The sequence below is a fragment of the Filicampus tigris genome, chromosome 9 (genome assembly GCF_054856515.1).
Source record: "Filicampus tigris isolate MCC_2025a chromosome 9, RoL_Ftig_1.0, whole genome shotgun sequence".
Classification (NCBI taxonomy): Eukaryota; Metazoa; Chordata; class Actinopteri; order Syngnathiformes; family Syngnathidae; genus Filicampus; species Filicampus tigris.
Window position 1 is genome coordinate 6,315,996 of NC_141225.1, and position 17,370 is coordinate 6,333,365.

Consider the following 17,370-nt stretch of genomic DNA (forward strand, 5'->3'; position numbering starts at 1 on the left):
TGTACTGTATTACAGTTACTGGGGGTAAATAAAAGAAACTCGCTCAACATCAACAACTTATCCCTGTAACTTTTAAGCAGCCTGGAGAAGTGAATATATATATATATATATTTTTTTTTAGATAAGTAACTGCTTCCCACCTTACACATCAATTATCATTAATCAATAACATTCATTAATTGTCTTAGACTTCTTTTTGCTTGACCTCCCACCCAATGATGTTTCCAAGTTTTGGTGCAACTGTTGAGGCATTTTTCATCTTTGTATTATCATTAAAAACACATTCATTTATAATACAAATGTTAAGTGTGTTATTTTTTTTTTGTGAGTGTTTCTTTGCTTTTTATTTTCCTATTCTCCAGAGTCAAATTGGACTTATTTTCTGCCTCAGAGAACCATTAAAGAAAACTAAACATGATTTGTTGGCTCATTTACACAAAATTATTTCTATTTAATCAGTGTTGTGCGAGCCTTGTATGGGGACTTCATTAATTCATGGTAAACTTACTCAATTATGCATTATAGTACTGTTCTGTACTACTATACACTCTTTATATTAATGTGTTAAAATAAAGACAGCATTTATCCTTCCAGTGTGCTTTCATGTAAGTTGGTACATTCTTGTGGTTCAAGCAGAATTAAATAGCAGTAGTAGTAGTAATAGAAAGAGGAGTATTGGTGGAAATAGTATTGTTAGTAGTCATGGTAATCACAGTTGTAATAGTGGTAATAGTAGTAGCAGTGATCTTAATAGTAAGTAGTTGTGGTTATGGTAGCAGAAGTAATTGCAGTAGTGTTAACAACTGTGTGAATTGTGCTAGTGGTAGTAGTATTATTACTAATAGCATTCGTAGTATTATTATTGTAGTAGTTGTAGCAGCAGTAGAAATAGTAACAGGAATAGTAGTACACAGATCTGTGCATTTTACTACAAATTGAGCGTCCGTTATTCACCATCCGTCTGCAGCGTGGGTACCTTTCCGTCATCCGTCATTCGCCATTTTTCCGGGGGTAAAAAAATAATATACTCCAGGGGTCGGCAACCTTTCACACTCAAAGAGCCATTTTGACCGGTTTCCATGGAAAACAAAGCCCTGGAGTAATAAGCAAACACTTATTGACATTAACCTCCAAAAAATGTCAACTTGTTTGAGTTCCCACTTCGCAGGCACCACTTCGTTCAAGTTGTACAATACCTTATTGCACACTCATTTCCGTATATTACTACCTACAAAATACATTCAATCGATAATTTGACTCTTGAATTGATTAAAAGCGTATAAAAACCAAGCCAGCAACATCCGAGTACTTCAAAGTCCGCGCTCATGCTAAGCCCCTGTCGTGCCCCCAGCCTTTGAAACGTCACACCAGCAAACACACTTGCCAAATACAATAGGATGTAAGAAGTTTGAAGTTCAGATTCAAATGAAACAGATAGTTAAATCACGACATACGTGGTGGCGGGTGGGAGGATCTTTTGCAATGGAACATCTCATTGATCCATATTAAACAAGCCAACGTAAACCAGTGAACCTTAAAAAAAACAAAAAAAAAACAGGGTGCATTCAACAGACGGAGAACACGTCATTGTGTTGCACACACTGTGAAATTGTGCTTTATTTGAGTATTTGCTATTTTCACCGCTTTAAATTGGCTAGAATTGCATAAAAATTACAGACGAGGTAAGGAAGGACCATTAGAATCGATTTATGATAAAAAAATTTTTTAAAAAAGGCTTTGACCATATTTGTACTTTGGAGATTTTCGTCCAACAGTGACTATATAATATAACTATAATATAATATAATATAATATAATATAATATAATATATCTGTTTTGTGGTGATATTTGTGTTTTGCTAAGTTATGTTATTTCCGAGGTTCCTGAATGCATCACGCGACTTGTTAGATGGGAGGGGTGAGCGAGGAATGAGTGGACGGCGAGAAGTATGAAGCGATCCGTGTGGTACTTACGACACAGCTTTCGTTGCACCGTAGTTTTAATAATAAAAAGGCAGCCGTGTTGAAATAATAAAAAGAAAGATAACTAAGCTACGTCTGACATCGTGTCTTTGGAAGACGTTACAATACACTTCAATCGCACACTTCCAATTTATTTTAATAGCAGTAGTGATAGGACTAATAGTACAGTAGTAGCAATACGAGTGCTAGTAGTAGTAAAAATTAGCAGTACAGTAGTTATATACTGTACGTATGTATAGATATAACTAGCTAGATAGAGTAGTAGATATACATATATATATATATATATATATATATATATATATATATATATATACACACACAGGCGGCACGGTGGTCGACTGGTTAGCACGTCCGCCTCACAGTTCAGAGGTCGTGGCTCCGGCCTCCCTGTATGGAGTTTGCATGTTCTCCCCGTGCCTGCGTGGGTTTTCTCCGGGCACTCCGGTTTCCTCCCACATTCCAAAAACATGCATGGTAAGTTGATTGGACTGTCTAAATTGCCCCTAGGTGTGATTGTGAGTGCGGATGTTTGTCTCTGTGTGCCCTGCGATTGGCTGGCAACCAGTTCAGGGTGTCCCCCGCCTACTGCCCAAAGACAGCTGGGATAGGCTCCAGCACGCCCCGCGACCCTTGTGAGGAGAAGCGGTACAGATAATGGACGGATGGATATATATATATATACACACACACACACTGTAGTACTAGTAGTAGTATATTTGTTACAGTAAGAACAGTAGATTAAGAAGAAGTAAGGCCTTGGAAGCCTTAATGTTTTTTTCATATAAAATAAACCTTTATAAAAGCCTTTACATGTGACAAGACAATTAACAGTGACATCTGTGACTTTAAATGTCTTTTTGTACACATCACAGTGTTGCGACCCTTAAGGCTACTACGCCGATATTTGATATGTTTGTTGATGAACGTGTATACATGGGGCACAGAGTGAGAAGAAATATGCCGTCGCCTGTTCATAATATTGTGGTGTATATTTAGTTTGCGTGCGCCTCTCATCACAGTGCTAAATTTAAAATGCTCCCTCGGGTACAAAAAGCTAATATATATATATTTTTTTCTATTATTATTATTATTCATCTGCCTTCAACACTTGAAATGATGTCACTTTGGTTTACATTTGTCTTGCTCTCCACTGGTGGAACATTGCAGAGTTTACATACTAAAGCAGTAAATAAAGTCGATGTTTAAAGGTCAGACGTTTCAGCACTGATTCGAAATGATGGCAAAGTAAAATGCAAACTTAAAAGTTGGGAATGTATCTTAAAACCAACTAAAACTGAAAACCAGGCATTATAATTTATCGTATAATACAACTCTACGGGCTGGTAGGTTTGGTTTACCAGGGATTCTCAAAATGGGCTCTTGCAAAAACGGTTCTAAATTAATTTGTGCTATTAAAAAATAGTGCATACCCACACATTGGGACTTCCATTCCTGTAAAACAAACATACTCAAATAATTACTTCTCCTTTACCTGTGGGCCAATGAAAAGTTCTGCTATGACTGTGATATACCTCTTATATTTTATATCCTTACAATAAGACATTTGTTTTCTTTAAGAGAATAAAGGTTTATTATTGCAGGAATAAAGTTTTTTTGCCATATGGGTAGGGTGCGTTGGTCTTACAATAAGTGAGGATCGGCGCCGAGTCAAACATGGTGGCAAGCTAGCGAGGCTGAAATAGGAGCAGGTGCACGCTTCGTCCCCTGCTCGCTCCCGGACGCACGGACGTACTCCACCGCTGTGCCTCGCTCGGGACCCCGCTGCTGGCTGCCTGATACCCGTTGTTGGCTGCGCCGAGGAATTCCAGCTGTGCCGCCGCCTACCATGCGCAATAGGACGCGGTGTGAATCGCCAACTACTCAAGGAGCTTCCCAGGGCCTGCCAATCGGAGGTGACGCGCGCCTGCTGCTGCTGATGCTCTCACAAGGTTAGCGTTGTTGAACGCCCGGTCGTTGACAGACAAATCATTTACCTTGAGGTAGCTATTTCTTTCCAACAACTTGGATTTCCTCTGCCTGACGGAGACTTGGACTGGCGCCGGTGAGTGCAGTGCAATGCTTGAACTATTACCACCTGCATGCTCTTCCTTGGATGCGCCGAGAACTTCAGGCCGAGGTGGAGGAATGCCCACTCTTTTTAAAAACTAATTTAAATGTAAACAGTGTATATTCGCTACAGCGTTCAGCAGCTTTGAGGGCACTTTCTTTGAAGTTGCCAGTGCCGTCCCTGTGCTCTGCGCTGTCATATACCGTCCTCCCAAATACAAAAAGGAGTTTCTGAATGACTTTTCAAATCTTCTTGCCGAAATCATGCTGCAATATGATCGCATCCTGTTCATGGGGGACTTTAATATTCACGTGTGCTGTCCTGAAAAACCACTGGCAAAGGACTTTTTAAGACTCAATGACTCTTTCAATTTGGTGCAGTGAGTGGCTGGTCAGTTCTCTGATGCCTTTGATCAGCTTTGTGTTCCCCCTTCAAAGACAGAGGAGCTGAGCACTTGATTCCACTCATCTTGCCTTAATATTTTGGACTCCGTGGTTACATTAAAAATTATACGGTAAAAAATTGGACCGGAGCCATGGTTGAATGAGAGCACTCGCACAGCTAAACAGGAATGCCACAGAGCTGAAAGGAGACGAAAAAAAGACAGGCTGCAGGTCTCCTACCAAATCTTAAAGGAGAGCTGGCGTCGTTACCAGAGAAACGTTACATGTCATTTCTGATTCAGGCAAGTTGCCAAAATCCACGTGCTCTATTTAAAACAATTGACTCTGTACTCAAGCACCATCAACCGGCTTGCACGGACCCGTTCCCTGAAATGTGCGACAGATTCGTGCAGTTTTTCATTGACAAGGTTGCTACAGCTAGGGCTCTTGTTTTGAACGCCACATTTAACCCCTCTGTCCAAGTTCCTTGTTCAGCAGTGTTCGATTCCTTTGAGCCAGTTTCTTTGACATTTATGGAGGAAGTGGTTTGCCATATGAAACCATCGGGCTCCCCTTATGACTCCATTCCTCCACACCTCTTCAAGGGGATTGTCCCGACACTTGGTAAATTGGTTTTGGCCATTATCAACAGCAGCCTGTCTTCAGGTGTGGTGACCCAACATTTTAAGCATGCTGAAAAAAATGGTCTTGATCAAGCTGTGCTCTCAAATTTCAGACCCATTTCCGAGCTGCCTTTTATGTCTAAAATTCTGGAAAAAGTGTGTGCACTCACAGCTAAGATCTTACTTGGATAAACTCAATGTCATGGAAATTTTCCAGTCAGGCTTCAAAAAGATGCGAGAGTCAGCCCTGCTATCTGTTTTTAATTACATCCTCCTGGCAAATGACACTGGATGTCTTGTTTTGTTGGATTTGACTGCAGCTTTCGATACGGTAGACCACAGTATTCTTTTGACTCGCTTGCAACACCAAGTGGGCATTAGTGGATGCACTTTAGAGTGCTTTGGATCCTATTTAGCTGGCAGGACTTTTTCTGTTAGCCTAGGTTCCTCGGAGTCCCGCTCCCCTCTATTGTATGGTGTTCCACAGGGTTCTATTCTGGGGCCATTGCTGTTCTCATTGTATTTGCTGCCCCTGGGTTCCATCCTGAGAAAACACGCTATTTCTTTCCACTGCTACGCGGACGACTGCCAAATCTATATCCCGCTAAGCAAAAAAGAGGCTTTCTCCTTAAGACCACGTTTGTCCTGCCTAGAGGGCAGCATAGACTGGATGTCACTGAATTTCCTAAATTTAAACGAAAAGAAAACAGAAGTTATGGTGTTCGGTCCCAGTGGCTCGTCTCCATCCCGCCCTGTTGGCCTGGGCCCCCTGGCTTCATATCTGAAGCCAACAATCTCAAACATGGGTTTTAAAATGGACAGTGATCTTAAATTGGACCAGCAGTCGAGCTTCTTTCACCGTAGACAGGTGGCTAAGGTGAAGCCACTCCTTTCCCATCAGCACTTAGAAACAGTCATCCATGCCTTTGTTACATCTCGGCCCGATTACTGTAATGCACTTTATTTTTGAATCAGCCAGTCCTCCCTCAAACGTCTCCAGTTGGTCCAAAATGCTGCTGCCTGCCTGCTAACTGGAGCTCGGAAGATCGAGCACATAACACCAATTCTGGCCTCCTTTAACTGGCTCCCAGTGCATTTCAGGGTTCAATTTAAGATTGTCTTTAAATCGTTAAATGGCCTTGCCCCGGCGTACCTCTCCGAGCTCCTTCACTCCTACGCACCTTCCCGCAGCCTCAGGTCTGTGGACCAGGCGCTGCTCGAGGTGCCAAGCGGAGCCTCAGAGGGGATCGAGCCTTTTCTATTGCTGGTCGTTCCCTCTGGAATGACCTCCCATTGGCTGTCCATTTTTAAAACCCGGTTGAAGACACATTTCTTTTCTCTGGCTTTTGATGAGACCTGAAATTTTCTGATATTTTCCGGCGTCAATTATATCTAGTGTTTTATGTAAATTTATTGGCTTTATTTATTTATATTTTTACTATCTATATTTATTAATACGTGTATCAGAGCCTTTTATTGTTTTTATTGATTGAATTGTTTGGAAAGTGCTTTGTTACAGCTCAAGATGTTATGAAATGCGCTATATAAATAAAATTGTATTGTATTGTATTTAAACTTTGACTTCAATAACATAACATTATCGGGCTATATTTTCGTGACTGCCACAAGTCAGGCAATCTAAATCTGCAGGGAGGTGCATTAGAATGGTTGTCTGTAATTTTGCCAGCACCATTTAAAAATGAAAGTTTGCGCTATTGTGGTTGTGAACTCAGTTTACTCCATTTGCCGCCAATCAAAGCAACTCCTTTAAATATGGCACACTCCCATCACGCACGATGACATCTGTGTACCATACTGGATGCAGCTGGCTCTCCGTGACCGGAGCATAGTCACTCATCTTTGCTATGTAGCAACAGACATGTAAGTGAGTAGCTTTATTAAAATACAGAATGAGCGTGCGCTAACCACTGACAACTTCAGTATGTCTACGGACCTCATGTATATATCCCCACCACTTCATGTTTTTAACTTTTGAATTCCAATGGCACTGAGGGGTACACACAATTTCTTCCCCGTAAGGCTCCATGGACCCAAAAAGTTCTACTTTGTAGAACGATTCTTCTGAATGGGCTTTCTTTTTTTTTTTAGATGCATTGACAAAGTTTGCCAAAGTCTATTTCTCTTTGAAAGTCAGTACCTGAATGTTTTCTCTCATATTATGATTCACATCACTGCTTGTTGAGATTTGGATCTGTGGCTTTGCATGCTGGGATTTGCGCGATACTTTAAAGCGGTAGACAATCTAAATACTCGGGAGGTATCTGAGGCTCAAACACAAGGACAAAGCCGCCACTGAGGACATTTCAGTATTTCCTTCTATTTGTTTCTTATCACTCCAAAATCATAGCATTTTTTTGAAGTTATTGATAATATTCATAATTTCACCGACTGTGTCAAAAAAAAGAAAAAGTTGGTTGAAATCACTCGGTTTTGAGGGGACAATATTGTTTAATACAAACGTGCATCTGGTAACCATCACCTCTACTGCGGGGCCAATTCAGAGTATGGTTTTCGTTACCAGGGCAACTGGGGTGAAGATCCTAGTTGAGCCCTAAATAGTGAGTGCAAACTGTTAGTGACTGTAGTACTAGTACTAGTAGTAGTAGTAGTAGTAGTAGTAGTAGTTTAATATTAGCAGCAGCAGTGGGACTAACAGTGGCAGTAATAGTATTAATACCAGTTGTGGTAGTAATAATAGACATCAGAACTAATGGGAATGATGTTAGCAGTCGTAGCATTTGTAATATAGAGGATAACGCATCTCTGAGTGTTAATATAAGTAAGAGTAGGAGTAATAGTATGGGTAGGAGCTGTAGATAGGGTTGCCAACTTTCTCACTCCTAAATAAGGGACAGGTGCACGGTGCCACGGTGGTGTGAGCGTGATGTATGAATTTGGGATTTTTTTTTCAAATTTTCACGTTAATGCTGAAGCCACATTCACGTAAAAATAAAAGATGAAAAAAATGGACAGTGTTTTTCACAGGACAGTGACGATATGTCACTTCATATGAGACCTCATGTGAAACCACAATTTGGCTCTTTTCATCATAAAATGGTTGTAAGAAATCTGAAATGTAAAAGAGGAGTGTGACTCACCAAATGTATTTTTTCCATGGGTATTACTGGCTGCTTTTGACTGACTTAAGTAGTCTTCTGTCATTTTGCGCAGCCAAAGAGAAGTCCTTACATGACAAGTGGAGTGATTGCCGCTTGTTCTGAGATTGACGCTTTATCTGATCTAGGATCTGTCATGTGTAGTACCGAGTGTCTCCATTAGGAGCGCTGTAATGTGCTATCACTGTTTAAGAACCAGCAATGTATGTTCGAGCAAGTATATAAGTAAAAGACATTGAGCTGCAAACCCGTCTGTGTCCGTCGTTATTGACAATCGCCATCCAAAGCTTTACTAAAAGCATCTTATATTACAGTATCGGTAGATTGTAGTTTTCTGTATTTGCGTTGATACAGGCTATCAAGTTCTTGATAGTCAATATACGGGACATTTAAGGTCGCGTATGGGACAAACCAAATTAGCCCAATACGGGACAGTTGGCAACCCTAGCTGTAGAAGTCACAGTAGTAGCCTTTCGGTCCCACAAATGCAATGACGTGCCCCATGTTGTTTTTTATTTCACTGATCACCACACTGTGCGTGTCTGTTGTTTTTATTTGATATTTTTCTTTTTTTGGCGGCATGTCTGCTATGTTGTCGAAGCTGATTGGCTGTTGCCGACGAGAGACAGACTGGGACCACGTGGGTCGGCCGGAAATACAGATGGGAACTTAGTGATAGATAAACAATGCCCACATGATTGTTTCAGTTACTTCTCCTCGCAAGGGTCGCAGGCGTGCTGGAGCCTATCCCAGCTATCTTCGGGCAGCAGACAAGGTGCGCCCTGAACTAGTTGACAGCTAATCACAGGGCACATATAGACAAACAACTATTCACGCTCACAATCACACCAAGGGACAAGATAGAGAGTCTAATTGACCTGCCATGCATGTTTGTGGAATGTGGGAGGAAACTGTAGTATCTGGAGAAAACCAGATCATAATATACTGTTCGACAGGTTGGAAACTTGAGCAGGACTAAATGGAAGAGTACTAAAATAGTTCAGATCTTACTAAATTAGTTATTTTGTAACCATTGGAAGTATTAAATCTGAACAAATGCCCATGAAATATGGGCCCCCTTAAATGGGAAGTCAACCCAAGCATATTTTCTTCAAGAATATGTTCTATGCAGGCCCACTACTTGAAACAAGGCATTCTGATAAAACTTTACCATGGATTACTCAAAGGGCTGTTTGTAACCAGCATATTTATTTCAATAAATGTTTTTGCATTATTTAGTATTACCTTTCTCAATATATTACCAAAATATATCAAATTATCACAGAAGCTTTATTTTTGAGAAGTTCAAGACAATGCAGTAATGCAGCTGTTACTGAAAGCATGCTACTGAACACCAATTGATTGGCTAACCTTGTCTTGCTTTTGAAAGAAAATATGTATGACAAACATAACAAATTAAAACTGGATGAACCAAAATCTACTTCAGTTAAACGAAAACAAAACACATATAATTGTTTTTGGTAATAATAGTAATAATAATAATAATAAAAGAGGATTGCTGTTAGTAAACACTTGGCGTCATTGTCTTTCAAAACTAAAGACCAAGTGCGAATCCTTGGGGTGCTGATCAATTCGGATCTGATTTTCAGCACTAAAAATCAATCATTAAAACAGCCTTTACCAGCTGAATAAAAATATCCAGATTGAAAGGGTTGCATGCTCCAAGCAGACCAGGAGAACCTTATCCACTTGAAATTACATGTACATAGAACATAGGCAGTGAACTGAATGCTGCAGTTGGTAAACCATAAAAACCAGGAATGAATGAATGGATGGAAGTATTTGAGGTGAAGCGGGCTCAGAGGAGAATGTAAAATGTTGCAGTGAGAGCTTGTAAGATGACTAGTCTGCTCTACTGTCACACTGCTTGTTAGCATGGCCTATTTTCACATGGCACCTCACACTCAAGCACACGTTAGCCATGTGTCTGTCTTGAACCTGCTACAGCTCTCCTCCCTCGGGCTCAATTAGAACCTGTGGACACAGTCCTTTGTCCCACTTCTTTTGAGTGTTTATACATATACTGTACAGGTGGAAAATAAAAGGTTTAATGAATGAAAAATGATGAGCAAAATAAGTATTGGAAAAAAATCAATTCAAAACATGAATACAGTGTTAATGTTCTGTACTGTAGTACGTCAAAAACTGTACATGCATACTGCATTCTTTTTGGTTGTAGTTCTCTGGGTTTGAAAATGAAACTCCTTAAATGTAAAATAACAGCAATAACATAAATAAAAGTAATTCAATGTAATGTTTTTTTCTATAAATCATTATATAGTCATTGTCTCTGGCAAGTAAAACATACTTTTTGAGTACATTCAGTATGTTTCTATGGGGATGGAACAAGTTAAATATTTTGCCATCTTTATGCATTAACATTACTGTATTCCTTTTGATTGTGCGCGGGTATTTGCACAGAATATTCATGAGCTACTGTTTCCTAGCAACAGCATCGCTTGTACACACGACAGCTCTCATCATGCGTACATCCCTACCCAAGACAAACGCTAAAAGATAGCAAATGAGTAAATGCGCATCTTCACTTCTTCCCCTTAAGCTCCATTGCTTACTACCACAGTTCCGCGGACCGTTCAGTCATGTGTTGTTCCACTGTACCGCCTCCAGATGCAGCCACTTTTTTTTCTTTTTTTTTTTTTTTTTGTTACGGTGGGAGCCAGCTCTGTTTATGGCTGTACACAAAAGCACGGCTGAGAGCTCCTTCAAAGCACCCGCCAGCCACTTATTAATGCAATGCACCTCTCCATCCCAGGAAATGTTGGTGCTCGGTCCGAGACGGACGCGGCGCCTGTGCCCATTCTGTCACCTGAGGCTACTTGTATTAACTTCAGGTGCATATTGGAGAAGTAACGAGTGGACACTCTTTGTCACTCTCTCTTTCAGTCTGGCGACAGCTCATAGGCTATCGGCAGCTTGTCCGCACGCAGAGGCAGAGCGGTAATGTGCGACACAGGAAGCTTAATTAGAATCAGGAATCAGGGCTAATTTTGAGAAAACTGCACTTTTTTGTAACTTTACCCCGTGTATAATATTGAAATATTGATCACTTTCTCGGATCGACCCAAAATTGGGTGGGTTGTCTATCGCAATGCATTAATTAGGGACATATTGTTTACTGTGCTTATCTTGCTAACTTTGCATTGATGAATCTGCTTCTCTATGGTAATAATCATTTTCCTGGTTAGGTTTATGACATAACAGGTTAAATATAGGTTTAAACTCAAACTCATTCAGAATGAGATGTTTCCAGCTGAAGCATGAACATGAAAATGCAAGTTACAATTCGTGAAATGCACAAAGGTTTTGAACAGGACAATTCAACTGACTCAAATCTAACTTTAATGCTACGAATTGAGGCTCACCTGAAACTTGAGCTGGGGGGCGGACACTTCACCACCTCCCCTGGCCTTTTATCCCCTATCTCTCTCTTTCTCTCTCTCCCTCTCCTGTTGTTAGCACTCTTGTGGCTAGCTCCCCTGACGCTCTCCTGATACTCTCCCCTGTTGCAATCTTCCTGGCGTCTCCCCTGTTGCAATCTTCCTGGCGACTCAACCAAATCTCTCTCTCACCTCAATTTTTTTTATCTTTGTCTGCATTTTTTATTGCGCTCCCACGCGCTCCAAATCCGCCCGGAAACCTCCAGTGGTCGACCTGCAAAAGCTGAGGATTTGGGTTCTCAACCTCCATCACCACGCATATGTAGCAGATGAGCCGGAATCCGGTTCTGGGGAGCAAAAGCTGAAGCGACAGGCCGGTTTTGCCCCCCTTTCGTTTGAAGGCCAGCAAAATCACCACTGGGTGGTCCTGGCGAAGCCCGGCACTGCGCAGCGGCCAGGCCACGAGAACCCAACTAAGCTTTTGGTCCCGCTCCCAGCTGCCTCCTTTTTCTTTTTTTTACTCTTCCCTTTCTTTTTTTTTTTCATCTGCAAATGGCTGAATGTCCTTCCACTGGCTCCTCACGTGAGACTTCATTTGTCAAACAAACATTAGTGACCACTTTGCAGCTCGCCAGGGCTTTTTCAGTGGGTGCATACAAAATTGGTAGTGAACGCTAGCAAACTTTGTCCATTTCATAGCCCACCACCTTCACTCTAATCATCCTTACACCCTCTCACGTTCATCTATCGGGCGTCCTATTTTTCCCTTACCTCCCAATTATTATTATTTTTTTTCTTCATTTATTTAGGCTTGCCGTACCGTATGTTTCTTGTATGTTTCACTAGTTTTAGTTAATAAACATTGTCCATACACAGAAGTCAAGCGTGAATTGTGTGTGTTTGGGTCAAGGTATTAACCTCTATTTTGTTAAAAGAACTCACAAATTATTTAATTGTAGCGCTTTCACATTTCAACACTGATTAAATCAAGCTTTTCGTCATTTTGACGTGGTGCCCCTAGAGGTGAGCAGGAGTAATGCAGCCATTGCTCCCGGTTGCTATTAACTATCTACACTCTTATGAGTAACCCCCATTTTTGCTACAGCTGTTATTATGTAAAAAAATAAAAATAAAAAAAAAACAGAATCTTGTGATGTTTTTTTTTTTTTTAATATTGCCCTTTTTTTGGACAATATTGTGAGCTTTTATACAGTATCGTGAGCTTTTAATAAATCGCCAACCACCCCACAATATATGATAATTATCGTATTGTGAAGTTCATATTGTGAGATTTGGATATCGTGACATCCCTAACATTAATATTATTTTATAGTAGGGATGGGTAATTGGTGGCCATCCTGAAAGTGTACCTTGACTATTTTTTTAATTTAAAAATCTTGACTTTAGCTGATCAGTCTTAAATTGTAATAACAGTGTTCGCCACTCCACATGTCCAACCACAGGACTGCGTTGCACATCAGAGAATAAGAGCGCGCGTGCCCTGACTTCTCACCAGGATCCAAATTACGTCTGGAAAATGGTTTCTTTCAGGTAAAATAGGAAGCAAAATATATGTTCACTGAATTTAAACACAAACCAATCTGCCTAGTTTGCTTAGAGACACTATCAGCCATGAAAAATTTCAACCAACTGGTAATTTGCTACTACAACACTGGTCTCATTCTCCATTTCCTATACAGCAAGTCCTTACATTTGGCTCTGAACATATTTGTGTAATCAGTTGGTATACTCTTCACTGAAGCAAAGAGAGGCCAGATGCTCCTGCAAGTCATTGCTATGCGATAACAAGCCACAATTAGTTTGTTGGTAAAATGTTTTTTGAAGATGATCGCTCCACACAAAATGAAAACAATGTCCAACGGAAGAACTTCATGTAAGGGCTTCTGTCACCAAGGATGGATTCAATATGAAATGGTATCGGAAATGGAGCTTCTTCCTGTTGCCTAGCAACCTTGACAGATGCAGATGTAAGAGACACTGAGAGTAGAGTTGTTAATTGTATTTATGTACCGACCCAGATCCCCACTAATCTGTAAGGTTGCTGCAGCAAAAATAAGAGCTTTTTTTTTTTAGAGCCAACTACAGTATTAGTAGTAGTCAGTACTAAGAATACTAGTATTAGTATACAAATACAACAAGTTGCAAATGATTTTTGTCTCAATAGGCCTACTTTTAGTGTTGCTAGAATGATTGACACACGATACCAGCCAATGATTATATAAACTAAGCCTGTAAAAACAGCCAATTACAGTACAGACAGATTTTTTGGGGAAAAAATAAAAACATAACAATTGAGCCAACACATACAAATTGGCATTTTAATTTGATCTATAAAAGCCAATGATGAATACTACCTAACATTCCACACAAACATCTATTACACCTTTTTTAAAATAAAATGATGATGAAAGTGAAATTCATGAAAGTCATTTTTAAGTCTCCTTTAGATGGATGAATAGTTACAAGATTTTTCATTCTGCATCTTGTACCACACGGGTCTTCAATCCAATTCCTCGAGGTACGCTGTCGTTCCTTTTTTTCCATCTCTCCCTGCTGCAACACATCTGATTCAACTGATCAGGATTGTTAACCAGCTGCAGACGTTGCTGATTATCTGATCAGTTGAATCAGATATGTTGCGGCAGTGAGAGATAGAAAAAAGGCAGGACAGCGGACCTCGAGGAACAGGATTGACGACCCCTGTTGTATACCAGTTAGAAAACACTGTGCATTATTGAACTTTGTATGGAAAATCTGTCATATTTTTTAGCATACTTGGTTGCCATGTTGAAGGAGGCGTGGCATTGGACAACTTGGACAACTCGTTTCATGTTGAAGTGCACGCCAACTACTAAATTCAAGTGATTTCATCTTTCTCTCCAGTGATTCACTGGCCTTCATGCGCCATAGTCCCCGCAATTGTGGCCTATCATATATGACAGGAGGAACCTTTTTCCCCCTTTTATCTGAAAGCTGGCAGTGTATGACTGTATCCAATCAAAACTCTTACTCGCACGCAAATAAATGGAGTAGATATGCTAAAGTTGGCTTCCAGGTTGTTCTCATTTCAAACAATTGCAAAGGAATTTAAAGTCGCATGAGCCACAAAGGAACTCCCGCTCATTAAATTTCCGGTTTGATGATAAAAAAATTTGAGGTGGAACGATTAATCGAAAGACGATGAATCATTAGGGTTAACTTTTTTAATTTGAAATTGTTCAAATGCTTGTAATTTCAGCCTCTCAACAGTAAATGTTGATTTCTGTAGTCCTCCATGAAAGCGGACTGATTATCTTTGTGTTGAATCAAAATAAAGCATTTGCTTTTATTTTGGAAAACATTTTTTTTTTTTTCAAAATAGTTTGTTTGAACCCTTGAGTCATATCCCAAAAAAGCCCCGCCCCCACCCCTACCCCCAAAAGATATATATATCTTTGATATGTACAGTATTTGGCTGACTTGTTTTTTTATGTCAGGCATGGGTCAGTAAGACTCCGTCCACCCAATTCCATGTCAATCTGTGAAAATTGTGTCCAGGGGAACATTTTTTTTCCCCAATTTTCCACTGCTCTTTTTGGTGGGGGTTGTATTCAGGACACCTGAAATTGTGAAGGGATGCACAAATTGGTGGGTTTTTCGGCATGGTGTCAGCAGCATGAAAACCAGAGCTGTGTGTTGTTAAGAAAGAAGCATATTCTTGTTTAAACCCCAAGTTTTTGTTTCAGTTTTAAAGCATTTTTTTCAGATTTTTGTAATTCACACAAAATAGCTACTTTGAACCAAAATATCAGGCATGGGACCTTGAAACTTTTTTGAGCATCCTAGATTGACATGTCTACCCAGAAGATTTTGAACTGCAAACAAATTACATGGTCAACTTAAACAAAAATCAAATATAGTAGTTGAGAGTTTGAAAACATTTTAATAGAAATAAAATTTGGTATAAAAAAAATAAACATGCTTCACACACTTTAGTAGTTTTTTTGTTTTACAAATACATAATCAGATAAGCCAGGCACTGAATCTTTTTTATACATGTTTTTTTCTTTTATACTATGTTGTGGGAACAGAAAGCAGACATCACCAATCTATTTAATCACATTGAATCGAGTCCCCCGAAACAAACGCTGTGAAGCGAGCGAGTCCTGAAAAAGCGACACAAAAGACACCCCCACTCCACACACGTGATGGCTCCCCCAAGACACCTGACGGCTTTTATACCTCATGATTCATCTGTTCATTGATAAATGCTTTTATCTTTGATATATATATATATATATATATATATATATATATATATATATATATATATATATATATATATATACATATATATATATATATACATATATATATATATATATATATATATATATATATATATATATATATATATATATATATATATATATATATATGGAGGAAAAAAAAGCAACTTCCTTTTCCCCTTTATCACCGGAGTGCCCATGGAGGGCAAGGAACCTTTGTAATGAATTTTCTAAGTATGGTTTCCCATTAGGGATATATGGATATCACCTTCAGGGGCGTATGGCAGCTGCTCTCAAGGGCATACTTCATCTTAATTCCTCCTCTTAATGGATCTGTACAGCGAGGCTTTTTTACCCTCCGAGGGAAATGGCTGCTGGCAGTGGGGTGGGGAGGCTCAACAGCTTCTGGAAAGATCCGTCCTGCTGAATGAAGCACGTACAAGGAGGGCAAGATGGCAGTGGGGACCTCTTGGAGGGGGGATAGCTGCTTGATACGTATAGAAAAAGTTACTCATGAGATCATTTTGAATGTACCCCCAAACGAGTGCAACAACCAAGTTAAAACGCATTCCGAATATACAGCAACAACACAACACATGATGTTAAAACTATCATGCACAACACACTCGGTTCAGTAGAACTCAGCAAATTAAATGGGGGAAGTCTTAATGCAGATTTGGCGCATGGATGACTTAGACTGGAATAAACACAGCAGGAATCCCCCCCCACATTTTTTACCTTTTTGACGTCGATAATCCCGTGCTGGAAGATTCTGACGCCAGTTGGCAGACGACACCGACAAGACCCAAACACATTTTTGGCTTTTGAGTTCACTGTCAGTCACTCACTACTCGGATCTATCGAAGGATAGACTTCTGTTTTCCAGTCTCCAGGTGGCTTTCATGCAGTATTTTTATTTATTTATTTTTTCACAACACAAGATGATACCTCACAATTGTTCCGCCCGCACAAGTGTGTCGCTGCAGTCACCACGTTCGGAAAAAAACACTCTCCTGTGATTTCCATCCGTTTGAAAATGACACTCCTGACAAGCCGATCAGGTGGAAATCCTGAATTTGAATGATGTTTTGACGTTGACTTGGAGGCGTCCATTAGATGGCGTGGTTGCTGTAGCTGATGTACGTCTGCTTTGTGGAGAAGCCTGGAAAAGAGCAGGGAAACATCAGGATGCTGTTTTCGTGCGGTTATGGCCCAAAATTTCAAGAGAACATACAGTATGTTTCTGCTTTAACCCATTAGCTCATTCACTGCCAGACATTTTCAGACCATCTTTTACCCTAACGTTTGAAAGAAATTGACAGTAACTTGACAAAAATATAAATACATTCCCGGGATTGAATGGCTGGACTGTGACAAATAAATAAAAAAACATATACATTCGTCAATGGCAGTGAATGAGTTAAGGCTTAACGCGACTGGCTAAACATCTCTTTAAAACCGAAGG

General features: G+C 40.0%; 1 protein-coding gene across 5 annotated transcripts in view; it reads right to left on the minus strand.

Moving 5' to 3' along the window:
* Positions 1 to 16,799: 16,799 nt before the first annotated feature.
* Positions 16,800 to 17,370, minus strand: part of LOC147141753 (metabotropic glutamate receptor 4-like) — a 213,904-nt gene continuing 213,333 nt past the window's right edge. For all 5 annotated transcript variants that reach the window (XM_086040447.1, XM_086040448.1, XM_086040446.1 and 2 more), the window contains one exon: positions 16,800 to 17,067. In XM_086040447.1, coding sequence (XP_085896573.1) covers positions 17,018 to 17,067 — 50 coding nt within the window. In that variant the 3' untranslated portion in view covers positions 16,800 to 17,017. The remainder of the gene's footprint in view (positions 17,068 to 17,370) is intronic.